Below are 26,225 nucleotides of genomic sequence, written 5' to 3' on the forward strand. Positions count from 1 at the left end.
ACAAAATGATTTAAAAGTGTTTCACTAGAAATTTGAAATTAAAAAAGACTCACGTTAAATGACATCTAGAGGCCAGATCTGTAAATATAAACTTAATTTGAAGAAACATACTCTCTTTCAGATTTTGCCAGTTTCCTCAAGAAATTGTCCTTCAGATGGTGGAGAGATGCCGAGTTCGAAAACTTCAGTTACTTGCTCATCAGTATATGATTTCCAGTAAAATCGAGTTTTATATTAGTGACAGTTTGCCTGAATATTTTGCACCATATCAAGCAGAGCGCTTTCGAAGGCTTGGGTGAGAATGAAAGTACAAAGTTAATTCTTAACTTTAGTCAGTCTTGTGATCTGAATTTCTACCTGGGTCAAAATTTGCATGATTTCTTGGGCACAAAGCTTCAGTACCTGTTCTGTGTAGCTTTAATAATCAAAGGAAATAGTTTGATTTAGTCTCACAATTCATTTCCTAATCATAACTGGGCAATAGCTGTGGACATAGAAAGAACATAATTCCTAAAAGCTGAATTATCAATCAAGAATGCATTCCCAGCGCTTCATAAAATATAGATCAACTCTCAGTGTAAACTGCCAACTAGGATCATGTTGACATAACATTGTTAGTTTATTTGCATACAGTGTTAAAAGATTTAAACCACATCACTATGGTAACTTTTATTACTAGTTCCCATTCAGCTTCTTAGATACAGAGCTTTTTTCCCTTAGAAGTATATTGCTCCAGACAATAATTCAGCTACTCATTAAGGGGCGATTCTTTTTTTCACCAATTTTCACTGTATTGGGTTGGGTTGGGTTTTTTTTTTTAATATGACTATCCAGTAGGAACAAAGGAACAATTTACTTAATTGCACATGCTTATTGACATAAAATTCTTTAATTTTGCTTGGTCCTTGCAGTTATGTGTCTCTCTGTGACAATGAAAAGACAGGATGTAAGGCTCGAGAACTAAAATCAGTTTATGTGGATGCTGTAGGACAATTTCTCAAGTTGATTTTTCATAAAAACCATGTCAATAGATACAACTTATATAATCAGGTAAGATTAATCAATATTCCCCATTAGTTGTAACTCTTTTTAAATGTTTTGTCTAATCTAGTCAAATACTATTTTGTGATTTCATTTTCTCTTTTAAGAAAAAAATTTTTGATATCTTGTTTTTACATCATCAAAATTTCTCCCAAGTATCCTTCCATCTCCCCCCTCCCAAAGAACATTGCCACAGAAAAAAAAATTTTTTTAACCCAGACAGAAGGGCAAGGGCTAGGCAAATGGGACTGAGTGACTTACCCAGGATCACACAGCTAGGAAATGTCTGAGATTAGATTTGAACCCAGGTCATTCTAACTCCAGGCCTGGTGCTCTTTCCACTGAGCCACCTAGCTGCCCCTACAAATAATATTGTTAAAAGAAAAAATTAGAAGAGGAAAAAAAAAGCAAAACTGATCTGTATATCACAAAAGTCTGAAAACATGCAGTGTTCCACAACAATGCCCTCCCACTTCTGCTGAGGAGTGGGGTAGAGTATCTTCTCTTTGGGGCCATGCTTGTTCCTTGAAATATTGCTGCATTCACTTAGGATTGTTTTGTGATGGTGTTTTGTTTTGGTTTTTTCCTTTTACATTGTTGAGTCATTGTCTATTGTTTTTTATTAGCTCTTCTTTCTTCACTGTGCATCAGTACCTATAAGTCTTTCATGATTCTCCATTTTAAAAAAGCATGTTCATCATTTCTTAGAGCACAGTAATATTCTGTTACATTCATGTATCACAGTTTGTTTAGCAATGAGCTTAGCTTTAGTTACAGTTCTTTGCTACCACAAAAAGTGTTGCTAGATATAAATATTTGGTGTGTGGCAGCCTTTCGTCTTGTCTTTGACCTTTGGGGATGAGGAGGGTGGGCATATCTTGGAGTCCAAGGATCTACACATTTTGGTCACTTTCATTGCCTAATTCCAGCCTGCCCTCCACAGTGGTCATTGCTGAATCGTAGCTCTGCCACCACACCACCAGGGTGCCTATCTTCCCCCAGCCCCTCCTACACGGACTGTTCCCAGCTTTTGTCTTCTATATTTGCTAGGTGTGAAAAAAAACCTTGTGGCAGTTTTGATTTGCATTTCTCTTGTTAGTGGTGAATTGGAGCATTCTTTCCTGTGGTTATTAATAGTTTGCACATCTTCTGCTAAGAACTATTCATATCTTCCAAATTTTCCTTAAGCGTAGCATCTTTCATAAAAGACTCCCAGACTGAACTGAAACTTCACCAAGCTTGTATGAAATGACTGCCATGTTAAAAAATTGTAAGCGTGATTTGTAAATCATAGGTATACTCAAATCTCCACAGAACCCCTGATTAACCATTCTTAACAGTTTCCTCTCTTGCAAAGTAATGATAGAAATGGATTTTTACTCAACCTTGGGTCTGAATGATTACAAAGATTTGCCACATCTTCTTGGCACAGTGACATACACACAGGCTTCCAAAATCCATTGATCAAAGGTTTTTGGTTGTAACTGTGTAGGAGAACTCAATTGAACCAGAAAATGTAAACCGTGGTTTGTTCACTCGTTCTCCCTCACCAAACTCCACAGCAAGGAACTAAAAGCATCAGGTTTTGCTACATTCCAAGCACTGACAGTGGTCTCCCGGGAATCAGGACTCTTTGTGATTCCCTTCAGTGGTTCCCTCTGACTTGTAGACATGCTTTGAATGCTTAACCATTTTCATAGGAGCTTTAAAATTTCCTCTATTTGAACTAACAGTTTTAGCAAGTTTCATCCACACATTTCCAGATAATTAGTCAAGTTCTAGGTTCTTCATTTCTATTTCTTTTCTTTTTTTAAACTCTTACCTTCTGTCTTATAATTGATACTAAGTATCACTTCCAAGGCAAAAAGAGTGCCTCATCTGGGGTCATCCAGCTAGGAAGTGTCTGAGGTTGGATTTGAACTCGGGACCTCCCATCTCCAGGCCTAGCTTTCCTTCCACTGAACCACCTCGCTGCCCCTTCTATTGCTTTTCTCTATAAAATACTTTTGGACTTGATATGTTCTGGAAGTTACCCTACATTCTCAAAGACTATGCCCACAAAGTGCAAGCCCTGGCAGGGCCACCTCCCAATTTGGAAATACTTTGAGTCAGGGCCCAACCGTGGAATGAGTGTCATTCAAGAATCAGCTTAGCAAAATTAGCAGCCTTTCACTGTTGGGGAGACCACCAGGTGAGGAGTTTTTCAGCTACAACAAGCACTCACTAAAGCTCAGAGGCATAGTCAGGATAGAGGAATGATCCATACCAATTCGGTCACAAATCCTTACAATATTGAAGTCTGGGACTGATGGGAACTTAAGGCTTAAAAATGTATATGATGTATTATTAGCATTAAAGACAAGGCAGAAAGAATTGTAGTAGTTCATCTTGTGCCCTGGCTACCGTCGAAACCAAGATTTTTATAATTTTGTGTTTCAATTTTTCTTTTCTTCATTGAAATTAAAATGGTGGAAGTGCATTAAATCCATTTCTAATTATATAATATTATTTCATGTCCCACCTACAGCATGAAAGGTCATTTTCTATATTAAGCATTCTAGCTTTGGGTAGATGAAGAAGTTAGTCTTTTAAATTCAGCTCTTAAATGTTCACTTATGTGTAGTTTAGAGACCAGTAAAAGTACAAATTGGTGGTTTGTTATGAAGGGACCAAAATGCCTCATACCCTCCGTGTTTAATTTCTGTTGTTTCGATTTTCTATTTTAGGTTGCTTTAGTAGCAGTTAATATCATCGGGGACCCTGAAAACTGCAGTGATGAGAGCAATATCGTAAGTTTGGGAAGTAAAGTTCCAAAGGAAAAAAATTAATTACTTCTAAATGAAAGCATTTCTTGGAAAAAAGTATAATCAAACTGTCAGCAAAAAAAAAAAACTAACAAAATTAACTGTAAAGTGACTAATTTTAATTCCTGTATTGTAGTGAAACTTTTCTTTCATCTGGTATTTCTGACTCTTTCTCTAGTTAACAAGGGACATTGAGCCCATCTGAATCCTCAGCGTATTAAGTGGTGCTATCTTTACAACATAGTTTTCTGGGGCAGCTAGGTATAGCACAGGGATAGAGTGCCAGGCCTGGATTTGGAAAGACCTGTGTTCAAATGAGGCCTCAGGTATTTCCTACCTGTGTGACCCTGGGCAAATCACTTACATCCATTGCCTAGCCTTAGAATCGATACTTAGTATGAATTCTAAAACAGAACGTAAAGTTTTTTTTAATAGTTTTTCTGTTTTGAGTATACAATCCTCCATGATACTAAGTTTGGTTTTTTCCTTGTCCCCAAAGACCTCCAGAGAGAAGCTGATTGACCATTATCTTGGTCAGAGTTCAGAGGACTCTGGATTAGATGGATCATATATTGGGTAAGAATGTTGGTCCTTTAAAAAGATGAATTTCTGTAACCATTTTCCTAGGAAGCTTGAAATATTGGAGGAATAGAAAACATTTCCTTAGAATCCTGGTTTTGTGTGCTCTATAGTGTCCTCATTTCTCAATAAGCCAGTAATTGGATTGTCATAAATAAATTTACAGATTAAGGTGAAGAATTTAAAAAGAAATATGTTTCATTACCCTTTCAAAGATGACCGTATACTTCAGATTATTCTTATATCTAGATCTGAATTTGTCAGACATGGCAAAGAAATTAAAGATATGCCATCCAAAGAAGTCCAGCCTATTTTGTTGTTACAACTCCCTAGGATTGGCTGCTTCTATCTCTTTGGCCTACTTTTCTCCTGTGATTTAGGACTCCACATAGCAACAGGCAACTGCCCCAAGGTCATCTGGCCACAAGTACAAAGTAAAGCCTGAGGGGTAAGACAAGTTACTAATATTCTGACGAAGGAAACTCCCAGCTTTCCCATCGTGGCTCCTTCCCCTAGTGGTTTTCTCCAGGCTCAGAGATGCAGTGATGAGTTGAGGGCTTTGTGGTAATCACAGAATCTTGGAATTTTAGATTTGGGGAGGACCCCAGAAGTTATGAGGTCCAACCATATTTGAAAGAAATTCTCAAGTCCCATCCCCAATAGTGGTGACCATCCAGCCTTTGCTTAAAGTCCTCCGGGGAAAAGAACATACCCTCTCCCAGGGCACCCTTTTTCTTCTGAGATAGCTCCAATTTTTAGGAAGTTTCTTTGTGGCCCCAAGTCTAAATCTGCTTTTTTTTCTTCAACATTTAACCATAGTTCCTGGTTCTGGCATCCCAGGTCAAATGAAACACATTTAGGAGTCCTCCATGAGACAGCCTTTCCTGTCCTTGGATGTGTGTTTCATGTGTTCTCACATTCTTCACGCCAGGCTCCACATTCCTAGTTCCTTTGGTTGATGCTCAGATGACTTGGACACAAAGCATCTTACTGACCCGGTTACCTTCCACTAGTGATGGTCTCCAGTTTTTCATTGTATTCCTTGGACAGCAGTACCCAGAACTGAATATAGTATCTGAGATGCAATCTGGAAGCCCTTTATTCACCATTCCAGATGCCACTTTTATAGAACTTTGGCACACTTTGTCATTTATCCTATTGCCTTACTTTGTTTCCCTCTTGTGTCCATTTCTTTTTTTAAAATCTAGGTTGGTTAGTCAGATCCCTGTGTATCCACATGAGCCTCTTGGGACAAATCCCTTTTTCAGAATTTCCTTTTTGTCAGTTTCCTTTCCCTCCTTGAGTACTTCCCTGCAGAAATTTAATACATGTGTCCTTCTTGGGGCCCCTTTAAAATCAGTTTTTCCCAAAGCTGGAATGGATGTCAGACTAGGATCAGCACCTCTCTCCTCTGTCACAAATTCTAGGATAGAGAAGTCACTTTTCCCCCAGAGCTCCCATCATTTACAACCAAGCAACTATTAGAATCAAGTCTAGAAGAAAAAGACCCCTTGTTGGTGCCTCTAGCTTTTGAAGGATGAAATTATCACTTAAGCAAATCAATAAAGTAGTTGCTCTGCTCTTAGCAGAGAAAAAGATCCAATATATGTCTGGATAATTGAAGTGTTGCTTCACAATTGTATCTTGCTTCTGTGCCAGATATGCTCCATTTCCCAAATTCTTCATTTATTTCCTCTTTCCATTCTGATATTCCAGTGACAAAATATCTTGTTTCTCCCACCATTGTCAACTTTTACGTAAATATTCTCCACCATGCTTCCATCCTTGAGTTCCTGGATTTCTTCATAATCTAATCATAATATGTAATGCTACTTCACACCAACCCTTTTTAGAAACTTTATGTCTTTGGGATAACATATACTCAATTACAGCATCATGGTTTTGATCTAGATAATTTGCTGCTATTTATGAGGTCACTTTTCTCTCCTTGCTAATTGCTCTTGCTTAATCCTAAATGAGCCATTTGTATATAGACATTTGGAGTCATGAGTTTACTACCTGATCCTTCCTTGGGTTTTGTTTCCTATGAACTCTGGACTGTCTCAACTACTATTCTTCCCTCATTATAAATATTGCTTTTGGTATCTAACTTGGAGGCTATATATAGACGTTTCTCTCCCCCTCCCATCATCCTTTTTAGTTTAAAGTTCTTTTCAATAAATTCACAGTACTTCAGAAAAATACATGATCCCCAGGCTCTATCAGCTCAATTCCACCTTTGGCTAGGAGTCTGCATTCACTTTCTCTTAGACAGTCGTCTAGAAGTCTAAATCCCATTGTTAGACAGTATATTCTGAGCCAGCTTGAACAACTTTCCAAATCAGTTTTTCTTTTCTGCATTTCTTGATTCCATTGGGCAGCTTTGAAGAAATCTCAACATGTGCTCTATGCTTTTCATTTGTTTGCTCAAGACTTAATACTTGTGGACAGTGCTTCTTAGATTCTTTCTGGCAGTGTCATTTGTACTCATATGAATTACCAGAAATGCGTAGTTGTTTTCCATTTTGTCAAGGCTTGAGAAATTCTCTGTTATGTCTTAACTATATCCTCCAGGAAGAGAATAGGCCTGTATTGTTATTATTAAGTCAACATCAGGCCTAAAGTCACAAAGGGACAAAGCCAAGATTGAACACAAGTCCTCCGCCATCAGATCCCATATTTTTTTCCACTACACCATGGAATGTGACCTGTAGCAGAAATTTGGCAGCAGCTGGCTTAACTTTGTTGTAAGGGTTTTGACTGTGAGGAATCCAACCACTTAGACTGGTATAAGATGAAGAAAGAAATATGCGGGAATATTTTTCAAGAACCTGGCTTGATTGGTTGCTAAAAGATACAAAATAAAATAAGACCAGTATACCCATGACTTCCTACAATATTTTATACCCTATATCACCCAATTTAGCAACTCTTCATATATATTACTCTCTAATTGCTTCATTTATGTTATCCTTGGCTTCCCAAGATTATAATGGACTCCATGACAGTAGAGACTATATTTTATACTGCTTTCCTATGCCCTAAATCTGTGATTATATTGAGCATCCAGTTAGAATTGAACAAAAGCAAGTCATACATATCTAGCACTTTCTAGCATACAAAGTACTTTTATTGAATATTTAATAAATAATACTTAATTATTAAAATTCCTTTAAAAAATTTTTTTTTGTTTTTCTTTCAGGAAACCCGACTATATTTCTCCCCTGGATGATTTAGCCTTTGATATGTACCAGGATCCAGAAGTTGCACAAATAATTCGCAAGTTAGATGAGAGGAAACGAGAAGCTGTCCAAAAGGAGCGTTATGATCATGCAAAAAAACTGAAACAGGCTATTGCTGATCTGCAAAAGGTAGCTTGAGTAGGAAGAAAAGAATTATTAATGAGATTTATTCCTAATGCTATATCATTTTTGTTTCTGAATAATGCTCTGACTGAATAAGCTTCGGTATTTTTCAAGCCTCTTTCCTTATTCCTTTGTCCTGGCAATCCTAGAGGTGTTTTCACATTCCCTATCCCAGAGCTTCTAAAACTGAGGTAATTAGGATTGAGATTTTAAGCCCCATCTTGTCCAGTAAACAAAAACTAGTTTAATCCAAATATGTCTGGGAGCAGAATGACAGCATCCTTGAGTACCCCATTGGGATAAACTAGGAAGGTCGGTCTAAGCCAGGCTTATCCTAATTTCTTCATCTAGATCAGTGAGGATATTGGAATCCTGTGATCAGGCATATGACTTTCCCCATAACCATGAAGGAATCAGAGAGGGACTACAAATTATTAGCCTGCCTTCTCATTAAGTATTCACCAATTAGAGATATCTTGGGAAGGACTAAATAATAAACTTCCAAGATTGTATTTAATGACACAGGATACTGAATAAGTTTGTCTTTGATCACTGAGAGAGATCACTGACCAATTCGTTTATTAGTTATTGCTAGCTGAAACCCAATTTTTGGGGATTTTTAGTCAGCTAAGAATAACTAATACATACATAGCATCTACTCTGTGTTAAGCATAAATGTGATTCTCACAATAACTCTGGGAAATAGTTGCTATTATTATCTCCATTTTACAAATAAGGAAATTGAGGCAAACAGAAGTTAAGTGACTTTTCCAAGGCTGCACAACTAGTAAATGTCAGAGTTCTTCTTAAATTCAAATAAATGAACTTGGTTAACTTGCTCCTCGTGAATTGATGTGAGCATGTAAACAAGAACCAGGTTACTTGGACAGGCAAGTAAAAATTCTTGACAAAAATTGAAAATTAATGAGGAGTCCACCTTAAGTCAGGCTCTGCTAATAAGATTCCCCATTATTGTGGTTCTGGTTATCAGAAGGAAGGATGGGTTCAATGCAAATTAAAGGTGAAATTTAGATGACTTAGAGGGCTTTTAATAGTAAAACCCCCTGGCTTGCAGGGTGAGGCAGTATTTGCAGAGGGATAGCCTCAGCCTCTTCACTGAATTGAAACTTGAAATGAAAAGTGAACGTTCTGTCTTCAGGTTGGGGAGCGCCTGGGCAGGTATGATGTGGAAAAGCGTTGTGCTGTGGAGAGAGAAGACTATGACCTGGCCAAAGAGAAGAAGCAGCAGATGGAGCAGTATCGCACCAAGGTGTACCAGCAGCTGGAGCTTCACGATCTCCTGGATTCCCAGATGGTGAGCCCGAACGACAAATCGGGCCCGTCGAGATTTCCAGAGCAGGCGTTACACAGATGGAGGTCACAGTCTTGAAACAGATTTTAACACAAATGTTTAACAAGGCCTTCATTCATTCACCTGGCATGCTTACAGCTCTGTGAAGCCAGAGAGAGATGCCTAACACACAGGGTTCCTAGCCTTGAGCCGGCTACCCTGGGTGGGAGGGGAGGGTCAGAGAGGCTCACAGACAACTAAAATCAAAACTAGAAGGCCCCTCTAAGTAATCCCCAGGCCTGTGCTTATAAAAAGCTTCTGGTTTCATCAGATTAATGAGTTTATAGTCCTATGAGCTGCCGTGTGTACAGCCAGCACCGTGAGGACACCCCTGGAATAGCGTATGGCATCCTTAGTGCAGAAACACCTGGCCCTTAGCGTGCTTTGGGTAGCGGAGGCTTTGGTCTCAGCTGCTCTGGCCAGTGAATCCTCCAGTTGTTAGGCAATGAAGAGAAAAACGTCACATTTTCCTGTTTCTCTTGGTAGATTCGAAAGCCTTTCGATTTGCCTCTGGCACCTATAGTCCATTCTAACAGCCCTCGCCCGCAGAAATCTTCACAGTCACTGCTGCACCGTGAAGAGCAAGCAGGAGAGAAACCCTGCGCGGAACCTGCCAAGGCTCAGCTTCACAGTCCTCTGAATGTTAAACTGCAAGCCGCAATGGGACCGCCACTCCCAGCCTCAGATTCTCTTACAAAGATCAATGTGAGTAGCTCGAAGCCGGACCCATCCCAACTCCAGGGAGCCACAGGACCCTCCCCACCCCACCCGGCCCCCTGCTTTCAAGCCCGTCCCATTTAGTCCATGTTACACGTGAACGTGTGCCAGGCCAGGGCCAGTGGGTGCTCTGAAGCAGAAGCTTTTCTCCTGGTCAAGTCCAAAACAAGGATTATCTTTCATGTTCACCTCTTCGGATTTCTTTGTGAACTTCTCTATACTCTTTAATATTAACCTATATTGGGGCAACTAGGTAGTAGAGAGGATAGAGCACCAGGCCTGAAGCCAGAGGTCCTGGGTTCAAATCTGGCCTCAGATAGTTTCTGGCTGTGTGACCCTGGGCAAGGCACTTAACCCCCACTTCCTAGCCCGGGCAGCTATTCTGTCTTAGAACTGATTCCAGGAAAATTGAAAGAATGTCTATCAATTAGGAAATGTAATAGTGATAGATAAGCAGATTAATTTTTTAAAATCTTAGAAAGAACTCCATGAGATAATGAAGAGTGAAATGGTAGAACCAAGAGAACAATATACAGCTACAGGTATAATTTGAAGGATAACGTGTGAACATTCACCTCCAGAGAATGAACTGAATAAAGTAAACACAAAAGACATTATATGGATATCTGTTGGCCAGATGATGCCTTCTATGACGTAGGAGAGAGAGGGACTGAGATTCCTGGAAATCAATTCTATTAATACATAATTTTTTTTTAAAAAAAGGAAAAAAGAATTGATACTAGGAGAGAAGTTAAGAGTTTTTTTAAAAAATAATTTTTACTTATGTAGAAGAAAGAGCTCTGACTTGTAGATAGATGATCCTGCTCTGCTATGACTGCCTGGGTGGCCTGGGCAAGTCGCTGTATTTCTCTAAAGCCTCCATTTTCTCACCCATAAAATGATGGAGGTGGATTAGCCAATTTTCAGTCCTTTCGGCCTTAAATTTGTCATCCCAAGAGCTGTCTTTTACTCTAACCATGACAATATTTCTCATTAAATCCACATTATAAATAGTATTTGCATTTGATGTAAACAAATGTCAGATTTGTTTTATAAAGAGAAATGAATTTGAAAACATGAGCCAGCAAAGTGTTTCTGTATTAAATCATTAGCATATTAAATATGTATATATACATATACTCTGAATATTAAAGTCCTTTATATGGGACAGCTAGGTAGCGCAGGGATAGAGTGCCAGGCCTGAGGTCAGGAGGCCTGGGATTCAAAGTTGGCCTTAAAACACTTCCCAGCTGTGTGAGCCTGGCTGGGCAAGACACTTAATCCCCATTGCCTAGCCCTCACCACTCTTCTGCCTTGGAATCAGGACTTAGTACCTGTTCTAAGGTAGAAGGTGAAGGTTTAAAAAGTAAATACGTACTTCATTTAATGAAACTGAAAGCTGTCTGTTTAGCCTCTGGTTTTCTTTTTCAAATGGGCACTTTAGGCCAGCAAGTGAATGAATATGCTTATAAACTTCATGATTGCTGTTTATCCCCAAGCTTAGACATAGCTTGACATTACCAAGAAAAGAATGGAGACTTTGCTGATGTCAGCTAGGTTTTACTTTGACACCACTTTGGTGAACTTGTTGAACATATACTTCTAGTAACTCCGGAAGAATTTATACCACCTTTCTTACCCGTAGACAGCGTTAGGGACATAAAGCCATTGTCTATTTTTTTCTGAGTCAAGTCATATGAATAAATTGTTCTAATAATATCGCTATGTCATATATCAGATGTGGCTTAAAAGGAATGATCCTTCAGATTATTTAGAGAGCACGAAATCCGAGGGTGAGGGAGTAGAGAAGAAACCTCCAAGCAAGAGATCAAAGGATATGAGGTGTTTAAAATCATTTTCTTTTCATTCACTTTCAGGTTGATTTATTGCCTTATGATGAAAGACCCCTTCCAGCTGTTCTTAAACAACAAGGAGAAGTGTATGTAGAGCCCGAGAAGGTTGAAGAAGATCTGGTTCCAAAAGGCAGCACTGCAGGAGAGCCAGAGCCCTTAACTGAGAAAGCACTAAGAGAAGCCAGTTCGACCATAGACGTGCTGGGAGAAACTCTGGTAAAAAAAAAAGAGAGAGAGAAAGTGCTTGTAAAGCTTTATCTTAGTCATCTGAATGTTAACCTGACTTGTGAAATCCCCTCATCAATAGTAGTGTTTTCACTGTAAAGTACATGAAATTATCTGATGCTGAAACTAAAATTTAAGAATTTATATGTGAACATTCTGTTCAAAATGAATACCTATTTGTTTTTAATGTTAGCTGTTCTAGTAGTGAAAGTGTTGATTATAGTCATATCACCCAGAGAAAGAAAAACTATTAAAAGCAAGGCATTCTCCCTTTAGAAATAGTCTTCTTGGGGGCAGCTGGGTGGTTCAGTGGATAGAGAGCCAGGCCTAGAGACGGGAGGTCCTAGGTTCAAATCTGGCCTCAGACACTTCCCAGCTGTGTGACCCTGGGCAAGTCACTTAACCCCCATTGCCTAGCCCTTACTACTCTTCTGCCTTGGAGCCAATACACAGTATTGACTCCAAGACAGAAGGTAAGGATTTAAAGAAAAAGAAAAAAAAAGAAATAGTCTTCTTGAGACTGTGATATTGTAATGGAACATATACTGTCAAGACACAGTTGACATTTTGGTTGACTTTGTTGAACTTTTTCTTTTCTACTTTAAAAATCTTTGTTATAGTTCATGCATAGGGAAGTGGATCCTTATTTGGATGTATACATATACGTGTTTATGTATACATTTGTCTCTCTATATATACATATACAGATATATACACGTGTGTGTATATATATGCATGTATATATACTTGGGCATATATTTGTATATAGAATATAATATATAATTAGAAATAAAGTAGTATAAATTGAAAAAAAAAGAAATAGTCTTCTTGGATTTTTGTAGGTTGCTGTTTTCTAAAATACACCTCTTGATGGAGCTTTTAATACTGTCCATTCAGTATGACAAACTAATTTTTTTTTTTACTAGCAAAGCTTTTCATTTATCATTTTTCCTGTTTCACATTTCTTTTCTTCAGAGTACATATACATATATATATTTATCCTGTAGTAATTCCATGATTGTTATTCCTAGGCTTTAGATGCTTCATTCATTTATTTTTAAACCTCCTACTCTTAATATTTTAATTTTATATTGTATTTATATTTTATTATTATATTTATATTTCATAATTTATATATAATTTATTTTTTAATAAATAAAAGGAACTTCAAACAATATCTACAAATATAACCAACCATTTTAGTTTTTCATTTTATATTAAAAAATGAGAATTTCTCTTTGCATTAGGTTGCTGGAGCTTATTCGAAGACCTGGTCATATCGAGAAGATGCATTGCTTTCATTGTATAACAGATTAATGGCAACACCTGTCGGGACCCCAAAGGAAGATCTGAAGAACCTGCTCAGAGCTGCTATTTTTCTGATAAGAAGAGCCATCAAAGACCTCGTACCTTCAGTGAGTAACTGAACTTGCTCACGCTATGCAAATATGGCATCCTTATTCTCAGTGTAACTGCAAAATAGGCACCAGACCAGATTGAACAGTATGTAAATGGATAGTTCTTGGCCTGAGAGTAATGACATAATTAAGAGTTACCCCAATGGACAGAAAGCCAGGCCTAGAAATGGGAGGTCCTGGGTTCCAATGTGGCCTTGGACCCTTCCCAGGCAAGTCACTTACTCCCAAAGCCGAGCCCTAACTGCTCTTTTGCCTTAGAACTGATACTAAGACAGAAAGTAAAGGTTTTTTAAAAAGAAAGAAGAATAGATGCATACTAATGTTCCATAATTGTGGGTAAAAAGACTGACAGATTACTTTCCTGAAGTCCTTTTAAATCTTGAGTTGGACAACATCATCAAAATAGTTTGTCTCTAGTCTCTAGACTGCCTAAAGCACGTCGCATTTAATAATTTACAAAAATTTGGGTCCTGCATAACAGCATGATGGTCAACTTGGTTTTTTTAAAACTCTTACCTTCTGTCTTAGTATCATTTTTAAGATAGAAGAGCGGTAAGAGCCCAGGCTCACCCAGCTAGGAAGTGTCTGAGGCCAGATTTGCCCCCAGGCCCTCCTGTCTCTAGGCCTGGCTCTCTACCCACCGTGCCAGCCAGCTGTCCCTCCGCTTGTATTTCATTTCCATGAAACCTGAGCAATCTGAAAGGCCTTTCAAGATAGCGCTGAAACTCTTCCAAGTCCAGGTGGGCCCAATGAGTGGCCAGATCCCTGTGCCCACAAGGGTTCACCATCCGTTATGAAGCCTCACAAAAGGAGTGTTCTCGTAGCTGATCAAGGGAAAAGATTGAGGGATTTAAGAAGGAAGAGGACGGTTTGAGTCCCCGAGTGTGACCTTTTCAACCCTCTGGACAGTCTGTAGCTTTTACTCAAATGATTTCTATTTGCTGCAGATGCTAAATCTCACATTCCATTTCCCATCTCCATGCCTTTGCCTAGGTCGCTCTATGTGTGGAATGGTGTCCCTCTCCCCTCTTAGAGCTCGAGGCACTACCTCAGTGCTGCCACCTCCAAAGACCTTTCCTGGTTCTCCTTGTTATTGTTAGGGCTCTCCTGCCCATGCCTCCCGTTACTTGAATTTTGTTTTGTACACAAATCTTGATGTTGACTTTCCCATGGACCTGGGCTCCCCGCCTTCTCCCAATGGACAGAGGCCCCCGGAGGGCCGCGGCCTCCTTTTGGTCTCTGCCTCCCCAGGGCCCAGCACAGGACTTAGCACCCACTTGTAGAATGGAAGCAAACTCCTAGATGGCTGGATGCCGGGCTTGCTAGTGCAGGAGCTGACGTACATGTCTCTGGTTGTTGTTTTACAAAGGTCTTTCAGACATCACTGAAATTATTAAAAATGATTATCACACAATACATTCCTAAACACAAGCTTGGCAAGCCAGAAACCACCGTCACTGTGGAGAAGACCCTCCCCAACCTGCTGACCAGAACCGGGGACTCCTCTGCTCGCCTCCGCATCATAGCATCGAACTTTATTCAGGTAAAAGTCCCCTTGTGTGGCCCAGGGCAGATGGCTCCGACAGCCCGCTCTGGGCCTTCTCCAGGAGCAGCTGCGTGCTGGCACAGACTGGCGCTTGTTTTCACATCAGTGGGAATGGGATGTGCAGCCCGCACTGGGGCCTCCCATCGCCAGCCAGGCGTGCTGGGTGGAGAAGCAAAAATGTGGAAGAGGTGAGGCCTGCTTACAAAAGCAGGGCGGGCAGTGAGGCCTGGGGAAGTCGCTTAACCTCTCAGTGCTCCAGGCAGCTCAGTCCCGCTAAGTTAGGGGCATAATTCAGCCTCAAAATCGGATCTGGACCAAAAAGCACCTTCTAGCAGGTGACGTGCCACAAGAAAGTCACGGCAATGGACCTCTTTAAATGAGCACTCTCAAACATTTCTGCTAGATTTGCTTGTGGCACGTGGGAAATGTAATTAGTAAAAATGGGGTAATTTCTTTACCTATAGTCTATACGAATAATTACTAATGATTTTTCTTTGCAGTTATCTTGGGCTAAGAACAATTAGAGTATATTTGTGAAATATGAGTTTATTGGGAGTATTACTCCTAAATATGCCATTTTAACTTTTGTCATTTTATTAAAAATAATAAATGTGAGCTTAGAGAATAATAAGATGCTTTGCTCAGTCACTTCTGCATACTCTTTTTCCTTAACTGAAAAATTAGAAAAATAATTGATGTTTTGGTTACTTTAAGCAGACCATTTTGAACACTATAAAAAGATTTTTTTTTTAAAACCTTTACCTCCCATCTTAGAATCAATACTAAGTATTGATTCCAAGGCAGAAGAGTGGTAAGGGTGAGGCAATGGGAGTTAAGTGACTTGTCCAGGGTCACTCACCTAGGAAGTGTCTGAGGCCAGATTTGAACCCAGGACCTCCCATCTCTAGGCCTGGCTCTCAATCCACTGAGCCACCCAGCTGCCCCAATAGATTTGTTTTCTAAACAGTAGGAGGATGGGAGTTTTTTTTTTTTAAGTTTTATTAAGAAAACTGTACTAAGAGGTTTGTCCCCCATGTTATCTTTCTAACATTTGTGATAAATTCACATACTTTACAAGGAATCTCTTTGGTTTTTATCCTTGAAATTATACTAGATTTACATTCAGTTTGACCAGTTAAGAGACACAGTTCTTAATGATTAAAAAATTATTTTCATACTTTTTTCTCATGCTAGATTGGCTCTTCTGAGCTAAGGTTCCTAAAGGGCTCTTGCAACTTTGGCATTATATAGTCTTCTCTGTCTTAATAGAAATAAACCTTTAAATAAACCTTTGCTGAGAATGTTTATTAGATGAAAAGATGTGGACTTTGTAAAACAAACCTTATTTTTCACCAGCATTAAACCAAAAGTTGTATGCACTAGGCTGCCCAAGTATTCCAGATTTATTGCTGGGGAAAATTTAAATAAATAGGTAAAATCTCTACTGTGCGATGTCCTGTCATCTAGGACCTGTAAAAAATTTTTTAGAGCTAAGGGTGGCACACACATTGAAGGTCATGGAAATGTGAGCCATTATTTTAATAACTGTCTTACTGAAACTGGTTAATGCTATTGACTGTTGTCAAAATATGAATTACATTTACTGTTGACCTTGTAAATATCAGCCAGGAATGGAAAAAAAAATTTGTCATTGTCAATAAAGATATAAAAAATCCATCATCCGTCTGCCAAGCAGAGAAGATCTAAAGATGTTAAATAAATATTATGTTTCTGGGAAAAAAAAAACAGGGTGAAGACACAGGCACAGAAGTAACTGTGATTTTGACAGAGTCTGTAGATTCTTAATGGCACAAAAATGTCCTCATTTTCCTCAAATTATCTATTTTGGTCCAGTCCCATTAGCAGTCTCAAAGCCTCAGGGAAAACTGGATTGGAAATAAAACACATGGGGGCTCAGTAGATAAAGGGCCAGGCCCAGAGATAAGAGGTCCTGGATTCAAATTTGACTTCAGACACTTCCTAGCTGTGTGACCCTTGGCAAGTCACTTAACCTTGCTTGCCTAGTCCTAACTTCTCCTGCCTTGGAACCAAAAACATAGAGTCCAAGATGGAAAGTAAGGGGGAGAGAGAGAAAGACAGAGACCGGGGGGAGGGGTTAGGGAGAGGAAGAGAGAGAGGAGGAGGGAAACATATGATCAGTCAGATAGTCAATCCAGTCATACAGTGCATTGCTTGTTTTCATACTGACTGAGAATGATTTCTACCCAAATACTGGAGGATTACAGACTGTTTTCTCCACAGAAGGTGAGAAAATGGAGCAGCCCCTCTTGTGTACACAAGGTTTAAGCACATTCCCGGGAGGGCATCCCTTGAGTCATTGACTGTTGATTATTTACTGTGGCACATATCCAGCCTTTGGGCAAAGGGAAAAAATATTTTTTGACATGGGCTTTTTGATTTATTATTAAGAAAATTGTGGAACCTTGTTAGTTTTGTTCCAAAGTTGTAAGTTTTCTTAGAGCAATCTAACTTTTAGAGAATAGGTTTTCAATTATCTACTTGAAAGGAATTGTGAAGATAGTTATTGCTTTAAAATCAGGCCATGTAACATCCACTTAAAAGGAGGAGAAAAATAACCCATGTGTTCTTGTAGCCAAAAACACAAAAGGAGAGTAAAGTTTAGCACTGATTTTTTGGAAATCATCAATTTTTAAAACTCTTCATTAAAAATAGCCTAATGTAGAGCACAAATGTCCTCTTCAAGTTCCCTATTTCTGGTAACAGCACATCCTTCTTCTGGTCCTTTGGACTTGAAGCCTGTTATTCTTGATTCTCTTCTCTACTTCACCTTCCACATCCAGTCAGTTACCAAGTTGTTCTGTTTCTCCTTCCATCGTATCTCTTTAGTCCTTCCCATTCTTTCTATTCCCACTAGTAGTAGTAGTGGTAGTCTCTCAGTGACTGAGAATGACAATTGTCTTTGTGCAGTTTCATCTACGGTGTACCCTCATGTGGCTTTGGAGTCCAAAGGCTGAGGTGCAGAGTTTGTGGCACATGGGGCATGGGACGCCAGTTGTTACGGGAGGTGCGGCTGTGGCCTGGTGTTGGCGTTCATGCGCAGCGGCAAGACGTCGACGTCGCTCATCTTCAAAGGTGATGGCGGCATGGTGAATGTGGGTTCGCCAGCTGCTTCTGTCAGAGGCAGCGAGTTCTAGTTGCTTTGGTGTCATGCCAGCCCACTTCAAGTTGGACTTTAGCTGATCCTTGAATCTTTTCTTTGGTCGGCCTTGTTTCCTGAGTCCAGCTGACAGTTCACCATAGAATACCTGTCTTGGTATTCGCTGTGGGTCCATGCAGATGACGTGTCCAGACCATCGTAGCTGGGTTTGGAGGACCAGGACTTCGATGCTGGTGGAGTTGGCTCTGTCGAGGACTTCCTGGTTGGTGATTCGGTCCTGCCATTGGATCCTCATTATTGACCGGAGGGAGCGTTGGTGGAATTGCTCCAGCTGTTTCATGTGCTTCCCGTACAGTGTCCATGTCTCACAACCGTACAGGAGTGAGCTGAGGACCGCTGCGTTGTACACTTTGAGCTTCGTCGCAGTGCTTACACTGCTGTGTTGGAGGACTTTGCAGCGCAGCCGCCCGAGTGCCTGGCTGGCCTTTTGGATCCTGGCATTAATCTCGTGGTCTAGGGACCCGTCGTTGGTGATGGTGCTGCCCAGGTACTTGAAAGTGTTGACATTAGAAAGCTGCGTGCCATCAATTGTAATGCACGGCTGGTTCGTTGGCCTCCCTGGTGCAGGTTGGAACAGCACCTCTGTTTTGCTGAGGCTGATAGTCAGGCCAAACAATTTTGTTGCAGTGGAGAACCGGTCCACAATGGTTTGGAGATGATTTTCTTGGTGGGCCATGAGAGCACAGTCATCTGCGAAGAGAGCTTCCAGGATGAGTCTCTCTGTTGTCTTTGTTTTTGCAGTCAGGTGATGAAGGTCGAATAGTGAGCCATCCAGCCGGTATTTGATGTAGACGCCCAGGTCTAGATCCATCACAGCATGTCGTAATACCTGGGTGAAAAATAGATTGAATAGTACCGGAGCGAGGACACAGCCTTGTTTCACGCCATTGGAGATGTTGAAGCGATCGGAAGTCTCTCCACCAGATGTGACTTCCCCTGTCATGTCGACATGAAAGAGCTGGATCAGTTTGACGAATTTTGCTGGGCAACCAAGCTTGCTAAAATGCGTCCCTGTTCACTGTGTCAAACACCTTTGTCAGGTCTATGAAGACAATGTAGAGACTCAGGTTCTGCTCAAGGCATTTTTCCTGCATTTGCCTCACCGTGAAGACCATGTCAATGATGCTGCGATCTGGTCGGAAGCCACATTGTGATTCAGGCAGGTTCTGCTCTGAAACAGATGACAGGAGTCTGTTGAGTATAACATGGGCGAGGATCTTTCCGGCAGTGGAGAGTAGTGAGATGCCTCTGTAGTTGTCACAGGCTGCTCGTGAGCCTTTGTTCTTGTATAGGGCTACGATAGAGGCATCTCTGAGTTCTGGGGGCATGTCTTCCTCTTCCCATCCTCTTCCCATATGCTGGTCAGTACTATGTGGAATGCCTGGAGCGCCTTTCCATTTAAGGCCTTGTACACCTCGGTTGGGATCCCATCTTTATCGGGTGCCTTGCCTGCACTCATTTGTTTAATGGCTTTTTGGACTTCCTCTATTGAAGGAGGGACGTCAAGTTGTTCAATGGAGCGGTTTTGGGGGATCTGGTCAAGGGCGCTTTGGTCGACTAAAGAGGGTCGGTTGAGAAGCTGACTGAAGTGTTCTTTCCACCTGTTGCTGATGCCTTTTTTATCTTTTATGAGAGTGTCACCGTCAGAGGATAGCAAGGGAGTGGTGGTGGGTTTTAATGGCCCATAGACAGTCTTGAGGGCACTGAAAAATTGTTTGTAGTTTTTCATATCAGCAAACTGCGGGATTTCTTCTGCCTTTTTTTTCCCACCATAGGTCTTGCATCTTCCTGATTTCACGCTGCACCGTGGCTTGGAGAGACTTGAATCTGTCCTTTTTAGGAGCAGAGTTTGGGTTATTTTGCCACTCCATAAAGGCTTTGTTGTTCTTGCTCAATAGGTCTTCAATAGCAGTGTTGTTCTCGTTGAACCAGTCCTGGTGGTTGCGTTGTTTTGGGCCTAGGACTGCCTTTGATGTTTCCTTCACTGCATCTCTGAACTGGTTCCATTTCTCGGTTGAGCTTCCAGTGAGTGGTCCCTTGGCAGACAGCTTGTTGTCCAGGCAGGACTGGAATGTTTGCAAATAAGATGGATCTCTAAGACGACTCACGTTGTAAAATGCGCAAACTGTCTGGGCAACTTTTGGATGTTGAGGCACAATGCGCATTTGAAGAGTCACTCTAACCAATCGGTGGTCTGTCCAGCATTCAGCTCCTGTCATGGCTCTGGTGATCTTTACATCCTGGATGTCTCGCCGGCGTACAATGATGTAGTCAATGAGATGCCACTGTTTTGATCTTGGGTGCATCCATGTTGTTTTATATTTGTTCGCCATTCTGAACACAGTGTTTGTGATGGTGAGTTCGAACTCTGAGCATTTGCTGAGTAGCAGTAGGCCATTGTTGTTCATTTTGCCCACACCATGTTTGCCGAGCACTCCTTTCCATCTTTCATGGTCCTGGCCAATGCGGGCGTTGAAGTCTCCCAGTAGTATCAGCTTGTCATTTGTGGGCACGGAGTGCAGGTCAGAGTAGAACTGCTCGATGGTCTCCTCTGTGCTGGTCAGTGTTGGGGCATATGCGCTGATGATTGTGGCATACTGGTCTTTGCTGAGAGGCAAACGGATCTTCATGAGCCTCTCGCTGATGCCCACAGGCAAGTCTGGCAGCTGTTTGAGCAAACTAGTCTTGATGGCCAGGCCAACACCATGGATTCTGTCTTCATTTGGGGCTCTACCTTTCCAGAAGAAGGTGTATCCAGTGGTGGGTTCGCTGAGTGATTCCTCTTCTGGTAAGCTTGTTTCATTTAAGGCTGCGATGTCGATGTTATATCGCGCCAGTTCTTTACTGATTAGAGCTGTTCTTCTCTCAGGTCTTGGGGTATTCTCTCTGTCAAGTAATGTTCTGATGTTCCATGCTCCTAGTAGGAGTTTCTTTGTATTTTTTCTTTGATTTCGACCACTTAAAGGGGATGACCTGACAGCCGCGGTATGCTGACCGGGTGTTTGTAGGGCAGGCAATGTTTGGGACACCTTTTCTAGTCCCCTCCCTTGATTAGGGTGAGCAGTGCTGTCCTAGAGAGGGCTGCTCAGTCCCCCAGGATGCTGCTGAATGTCCCTGCTGCCCACAGGGCCGAACAACCACTGGTCCGTGGGCCACCTACGTGCAGGATCGTGACTACAACTGCCAGTGGTCACCTCCACCTGTTGTGTCGCCACTCCCCCATCGCCGCAGGTCTTGAAGAGGGTGGACGGGGTCAGGATAGATGAGTGTGCACAAAGACACTTGTGCGTGAAGGAGATTTAAGTGGAAAAGCCGATGCACAGAGACAGTCCCACTCTCTCGGTGTTGGAAGCCTGGGTCCAGTGGCACGAAAAGTCGTTACACCTGGAGACTTCCTCAGCTGCATTGGATGGCCATGTTGTCCTTTGTGCTCCAACACGCCCTAAGCACTCCACAGTGCTTTGCTGCGTCGCCTTCTCAGCCGTTGAACCTTCTTATTGGTTTCTTCCGTCTGTTCAGCCAAAGCAGTCTTCACATGCTGGGTGAGCAAAGCCCTGGTTCACCAGGGGTCAAGGACCTGATGGCTACCCTCACAAGGTTTGGCCGGCCTGTCGAAGCCGTTGCCCGGGGTGTGGCCGCTGCCACATGCTAGCAGCTACTGGGAGCTACAAGTGAGAGCTGGGTGTCAGGTGGGAGTCAGAGGCTGGAGAGCTGCCCTAAGAGGGCAGGACAAGCCCTCCATACCAGAGATACTACCCCTCCCTGAGCACCCCATACACCCCACTATTCTATTCCCACTGCTAGCACCCTAAAGTAGTCCCTCCTTAGCTCTTAGAACAGCCTCCTGCATAAGCTCCTTGCTTTCAGTTTCTCCTGTCTTCAGACCATCCATGCCACGACAATTCTTCTGACACTTCATCTTAATCATGGCATGCCCCTGCTCGAAGACCTTCCTGGGCTTCCCATTGCCTAGTAAATAAAACATATATTCTTCATGTGCTTGGTCCCCAAGGTTTTCCTACCCCAGCCTGGCTGCTTTACAGCATACTCCTTGGCATATACTAATACTTCAGACACATCAAGCTCTTCTTGCCATCATTTGATCTCTCCTCATCCTCTCTTCCCTTGCATCATCTACCTTCATTCTAAGAATGAAGCATCCCAGGGGGCAGTTGGGTAGCTCAGTGGATTGAGAGCCAGGCCTAGAGACGGGAGGTCCTAGATTCAAATCTGGCCACAGACACTTCCCAGCTGGGTGACCCTGGGCAAGTCACTTGACCCCCATTGCCTAGCCCTTACCACCCTTCTGCCTTGGAGCCAATACACAGTATTGACTCCAAGACAGAAGGTAGGGGTTTAAAAAAAAAAAAGAATGAAGCATCCCCTAGTTTCTGTCTGTTGAAATTCTTTTCATTCATGATTCAAATTCTGCCTTCCCTGATCCCAAGCAAGAAGTGATTTTCTCACCTTTGAATCTCTCCTCCCTCTCTGATCGCTTTCATACTAGTACTACAATTGTTTAATTATTCGTCAGTTAAGAAGTCCCAGGGCCAGCTTGGTTTTTCATCTCCGTAAGCCCAGTGCCTAACAAAATACCTTGCCTAGAGTGAGCCCTTGATAAACCAATACTGAAATAAATTTTCTTTCTCTACAAAATAATGATTATTATAAATATAAATATGTGTCATAAATAATAAGACTTAAGTTTTTATCCATGTTCATTCATAACTAATACTTTTAATTTTACTCATCCTGTTAGTAATCTTATTAATTCACATAGTCACACCCCCTCACTGGCATCAAACATCTAATGGTAAGAATACTAACAACAAAGCTGCTATTATTTAAATTTATTAACATTTATCAAATCTATTTTATAATGAGAACAATTAATGATAGGAACAAAAAAATCCTAAATTTTCTATTAATTATTCATATTTCCTGATACCCTAAAGTATAAAATAAATCCTCAAATGATCAGGTCAGTTACTACACTTAGGGTTTTGATTTATTTAATTGAATAATTAATAATGAACTTCTAGACCATAACCAGCTGATTTCCTTACAAACAATTTCCTATTTTTCTGATGTTTATTGGGTGGTATATCATAAAAATTCTTCTAAACTGATATAAAATCACAGCTAAGATTTCCTAGTAGATAATGAATTATGTCCTTCTTTTGTAGGAATTGGCTTTGTGTAAGGAAATTAAGCCTCTGCAAATTATTCCAGTTCATTTAATTCAACCATTAAAACAGAATTCTTCGACTCATCTAGCAATGAGTCAAACAGACTTACTAGCACGTTTGTTAAAAGACCTGGGGACTGAAAATTCTGGATTTACTGTGGATAATGTTATGCGGGTAAGAACTGCTGCCATTTGAATGGTTTATTTAATCAAAAGAAACCTCAGAGGTCAATCTCTTTCCCAGACATGAATCCCTCAAAATATTAATTATTTTTTTATTAAAAAAGTAATAACTGGACAAGGTAGCTTACAACAGCTGGTTGTAATTAACCAAAAAGTGCCCTAGAAATTCCTAAGAGGAAAGAGGAATGATTATTGTAGATTGAGATACATGGGAGGTTAGGGAAAAGGAAGTGGGAAGGCCTCAAATTGGAGATAGCAATTAATTGAGATAGGATACAGATAAGTTGAAAGAAAAAGGGATGCAAGAAGAGAGAATGGTATAAGCAGAGGCATAGATTTGGGAGTGCATGTGGAATTTTCAGGGAATAATGAGTTTGCTTCAGTTTTGTGTCAAGCAGAAGTAGGAAATAATATTGGAGACACGGGTAAATTGGGATCCCATTATGAAGGACCTTGAATGTCAAACTGAAGAGATATGATGATAGTCCCTTATAGTCTGTGGGGAGCCATTTGAGAGGCTTGAAGAGGGAATTGATGTGCAAGGCCATGTTTTTACCAGCAATGTAATGCAGATAGTTGGGAGGAAAACAAGAGTGTGGGTGTAGGGGAGCCAGCTCAAAAACTCTTGAAACAGACAGCCCAGGGGATGAGAACCTGAAATGTCCCTTCCATCTGAACATGTACTCTGTTTCTAGTTTTCAGTGAGTGCTCTGGAGCACAGAATCTTTGAAATACGAGAAATTGCTATTAAAATTATTTTGGACATGTATAAGAAACATCGGACCCTAATTCTAGAGTACCTACCTGCAGATGATGGCAACGCTCGCAAGAATATTCTCTATAAGACACTTTTTGAGGGATTTGCAAAAATCGATGGCGGAACTACAATGACTATGGAGGTCAGGATCAGTTTTAGAGATCACTGCCTAGTCTTCCAATTACAAAAAATAAATAAATAAATAACAGGAGCATGAATCTACAACTGGAAAAAAATAGATAAGGAACTATGTCAAAGTCCATATGTGACATTAGCCATTTTATATATTTTTCTATAAAACAAATATATATTGAACACTTGATATTACATATATATATATATATATATATATATATATATATATATATATATATACATATATATATATATATATATATACACACACTACTATACCGGGTGCTCCAAATGCCACAATATAAACTTTCTGTGTACCCTCTATTCAGCTTTATTTTGTTTATTTATTTATTATATTAAAATTCCTAGGTAACTCCCTCCCTCCCCTCTCCACACTAGAAAAGGCATCATTTGACAAAACGATAAATGTGTATATAAAACTGTCTTGCTTATTTCTACTCAGTTCTTCCTCTGAAGGTGGACACGCACAAGTCTTTCTTTAAAATTTTTTCTCTGAATGCATCATTTGTCTAAGTGAATATTATATAAACTCTGAAATTAGAAACAGTAAGAACACATAGAAACCATTTTTGAGAGTTGTTTTCTGACACTTCAGATTCAGATTCTCTCCTTCCCTCTCCCCCTCCTCCTCCCTGAGGAAGTCAATAATCTGGTATAGGTTATACCAGTGGAATATATTTTTATATGTAGTAATTGCATCCTGGTTTCTGAGACAACACTGAAAAACTCTTGAATGGGATTTTTTAAATAGGCTCAAAGAAAAGCAACAGAAGAAGCAGAAAAGCAAAAGAAAGAAGAAGTTAAAGTTCTGCAGGTACAGCTGGCAGCATTGAGAGAGATGCAGGCAGAAGCTCAGTTCGAGAAGGTCAGTACATCCTTAATGGCTTAAAATGAGGTGGCCACTCAGCCCTGACCACCTAGTTATACTTCACACACACCTGCCCATCCTTTACTCTTCACATGGCCATGTGAGTTAGACAGCAGTCTTTGATTCTCTTTAGTCTCAGATTTTCTTTTTCTTTTTTATGAGATACATTAAAATAAACACTTCTCATAATAATAAAATATATAATATATTAATACATAATAATAAAAACAATTTGGGAAATAGTCTAGTTGTCCAGCTCAGAGATTAGAGTTTGAATTGTAAGTTTTCTTTTACCTTCATCTTAGAGTAAATACTGGGTATTGGTTCCAAGGCAAAAGAGTGGTAAGGACAAGGCAATGGAGGTTAAGTGACTTGTCTAGGGTCACCCAGCTAGGAAGTATCTGAATCTAGATTTGAACCCAGGATCTTCCTTCTCCAAGCCTAGCTCTCTACTCAATAGCTGACACAAGTTGTAAATTTTCAGAGAGAAACCTACTGTGACTTTATGTGTGAGATGAGATAAATTATCCTCTTCCTAAAGGATTAGTAATGCCTAGAGCTACTCTTTTGCATAATCCAGAGAATATTTCTCCTCCCACAAAAATGTCAAAACCAATTTGAATACTAAGATTTTATTTAAGTCCATATTGAAAAGTTCAGAATAAATTTTTCTAATTGTGCGAGATAACGGAAATCGTACCTAAGAGATCCAGCAGCATTTGTGTAATAGATGGGATCAAATGCTACTTAGTCTAGTATTACAGACCCCAATCCTATTGGGAAGAATTCTAATTTATTGCCACTTCAGAGAAAACTTGCTAATGGTTTTAGATAGATGCTCATTTATCACTTTAAGGAAAGCTCCCTTTATTCCAGTGTTTTCTAATCTTCTTATAAGGAATGGGTATTATATTTATCAAAGGTTTTTTTCTGAATCTATTGAAATAATCATATTTATTTTGGTTTTGTTATTGA

The 26,225-nt window shown here is 40.4% G+C and overlaps 1 protein-coding gene across 5 annotated transcripts in view; it reads left to right on the plus strand.

Annotated features, from left to right (window-relative positions):
* The window catches only part of CEP104 (centrosomal protein 104), a 59,818-nt gene that overhangs the window by 20,014 nt on the left and 13,579 nt on the right, over window positions 1–26,225 (plus strand). For all 5 annotated transcript variants that reach the window (XM_056795954.1, XM_007492075.3, XM_007492076.3 and 2 more), the window contains exons 3-15: window positions 122–295; window positions 912–1,050; window positions 3,768–3,830; window positions 4,345–4,421; window positions 7,627–7,795; window positions 8,949–9,104; window positions 9,627–9,845; window positions 11,735–11,926; window positions 13,183–13,350; window positions 14,723–14,896; window positions 23,285–23,461; window positions 24,165–24,368; window positions 25,134–25,247. In XM_056795954.1, the coding sequence (XP_056651932.1) occupies window positions 122–295; window positions 912–1,050; window positions 3,768–3,830; window positions 4,345–4,421; window positions 7,627–7,795; window positions 8,949–9,104; window positions 9,627–9,845; window positions 11,735–11,926; window positions 13,183–13,350; window positions 14,723–14,896; window positions 23,285–23,461; window positions 24,165–24,368; window positions 25,134–25,247 (2,026 nt within the window). The remainder of the gene's footprint in view (window positions 1–121; window positions 296–911; window positions 1,051–3,767; window positions 3,831–4,344; window positions 4,422–7,626; window positions 7,796–8,948; window positions 9,105–9,626; window positions 9,846–11,734; window positions 11,927–13,182; window positions 13,351–14,722; window positions 14,897–23,284; window positions 23,462–24,164; window positions 24,369–25,133; window positions 25,248–26,225) is intronic.

This window comes from Monodelphis domestica, chromosome 4 (assembly GCF_027887165.1).
Source record: "Monodelphis domestica isolate mMonDom1 chromosome 4, mMonDom1.pri, whole genome shotgun sequence".
Classification (NCBI taxonomy): domain Eukaryota; kingdom Metazoa; phylum Chordata; class Mammalia; order Didelphimorphia; family Didelphidae; genus Monodelphis; species Monodelphis domestica.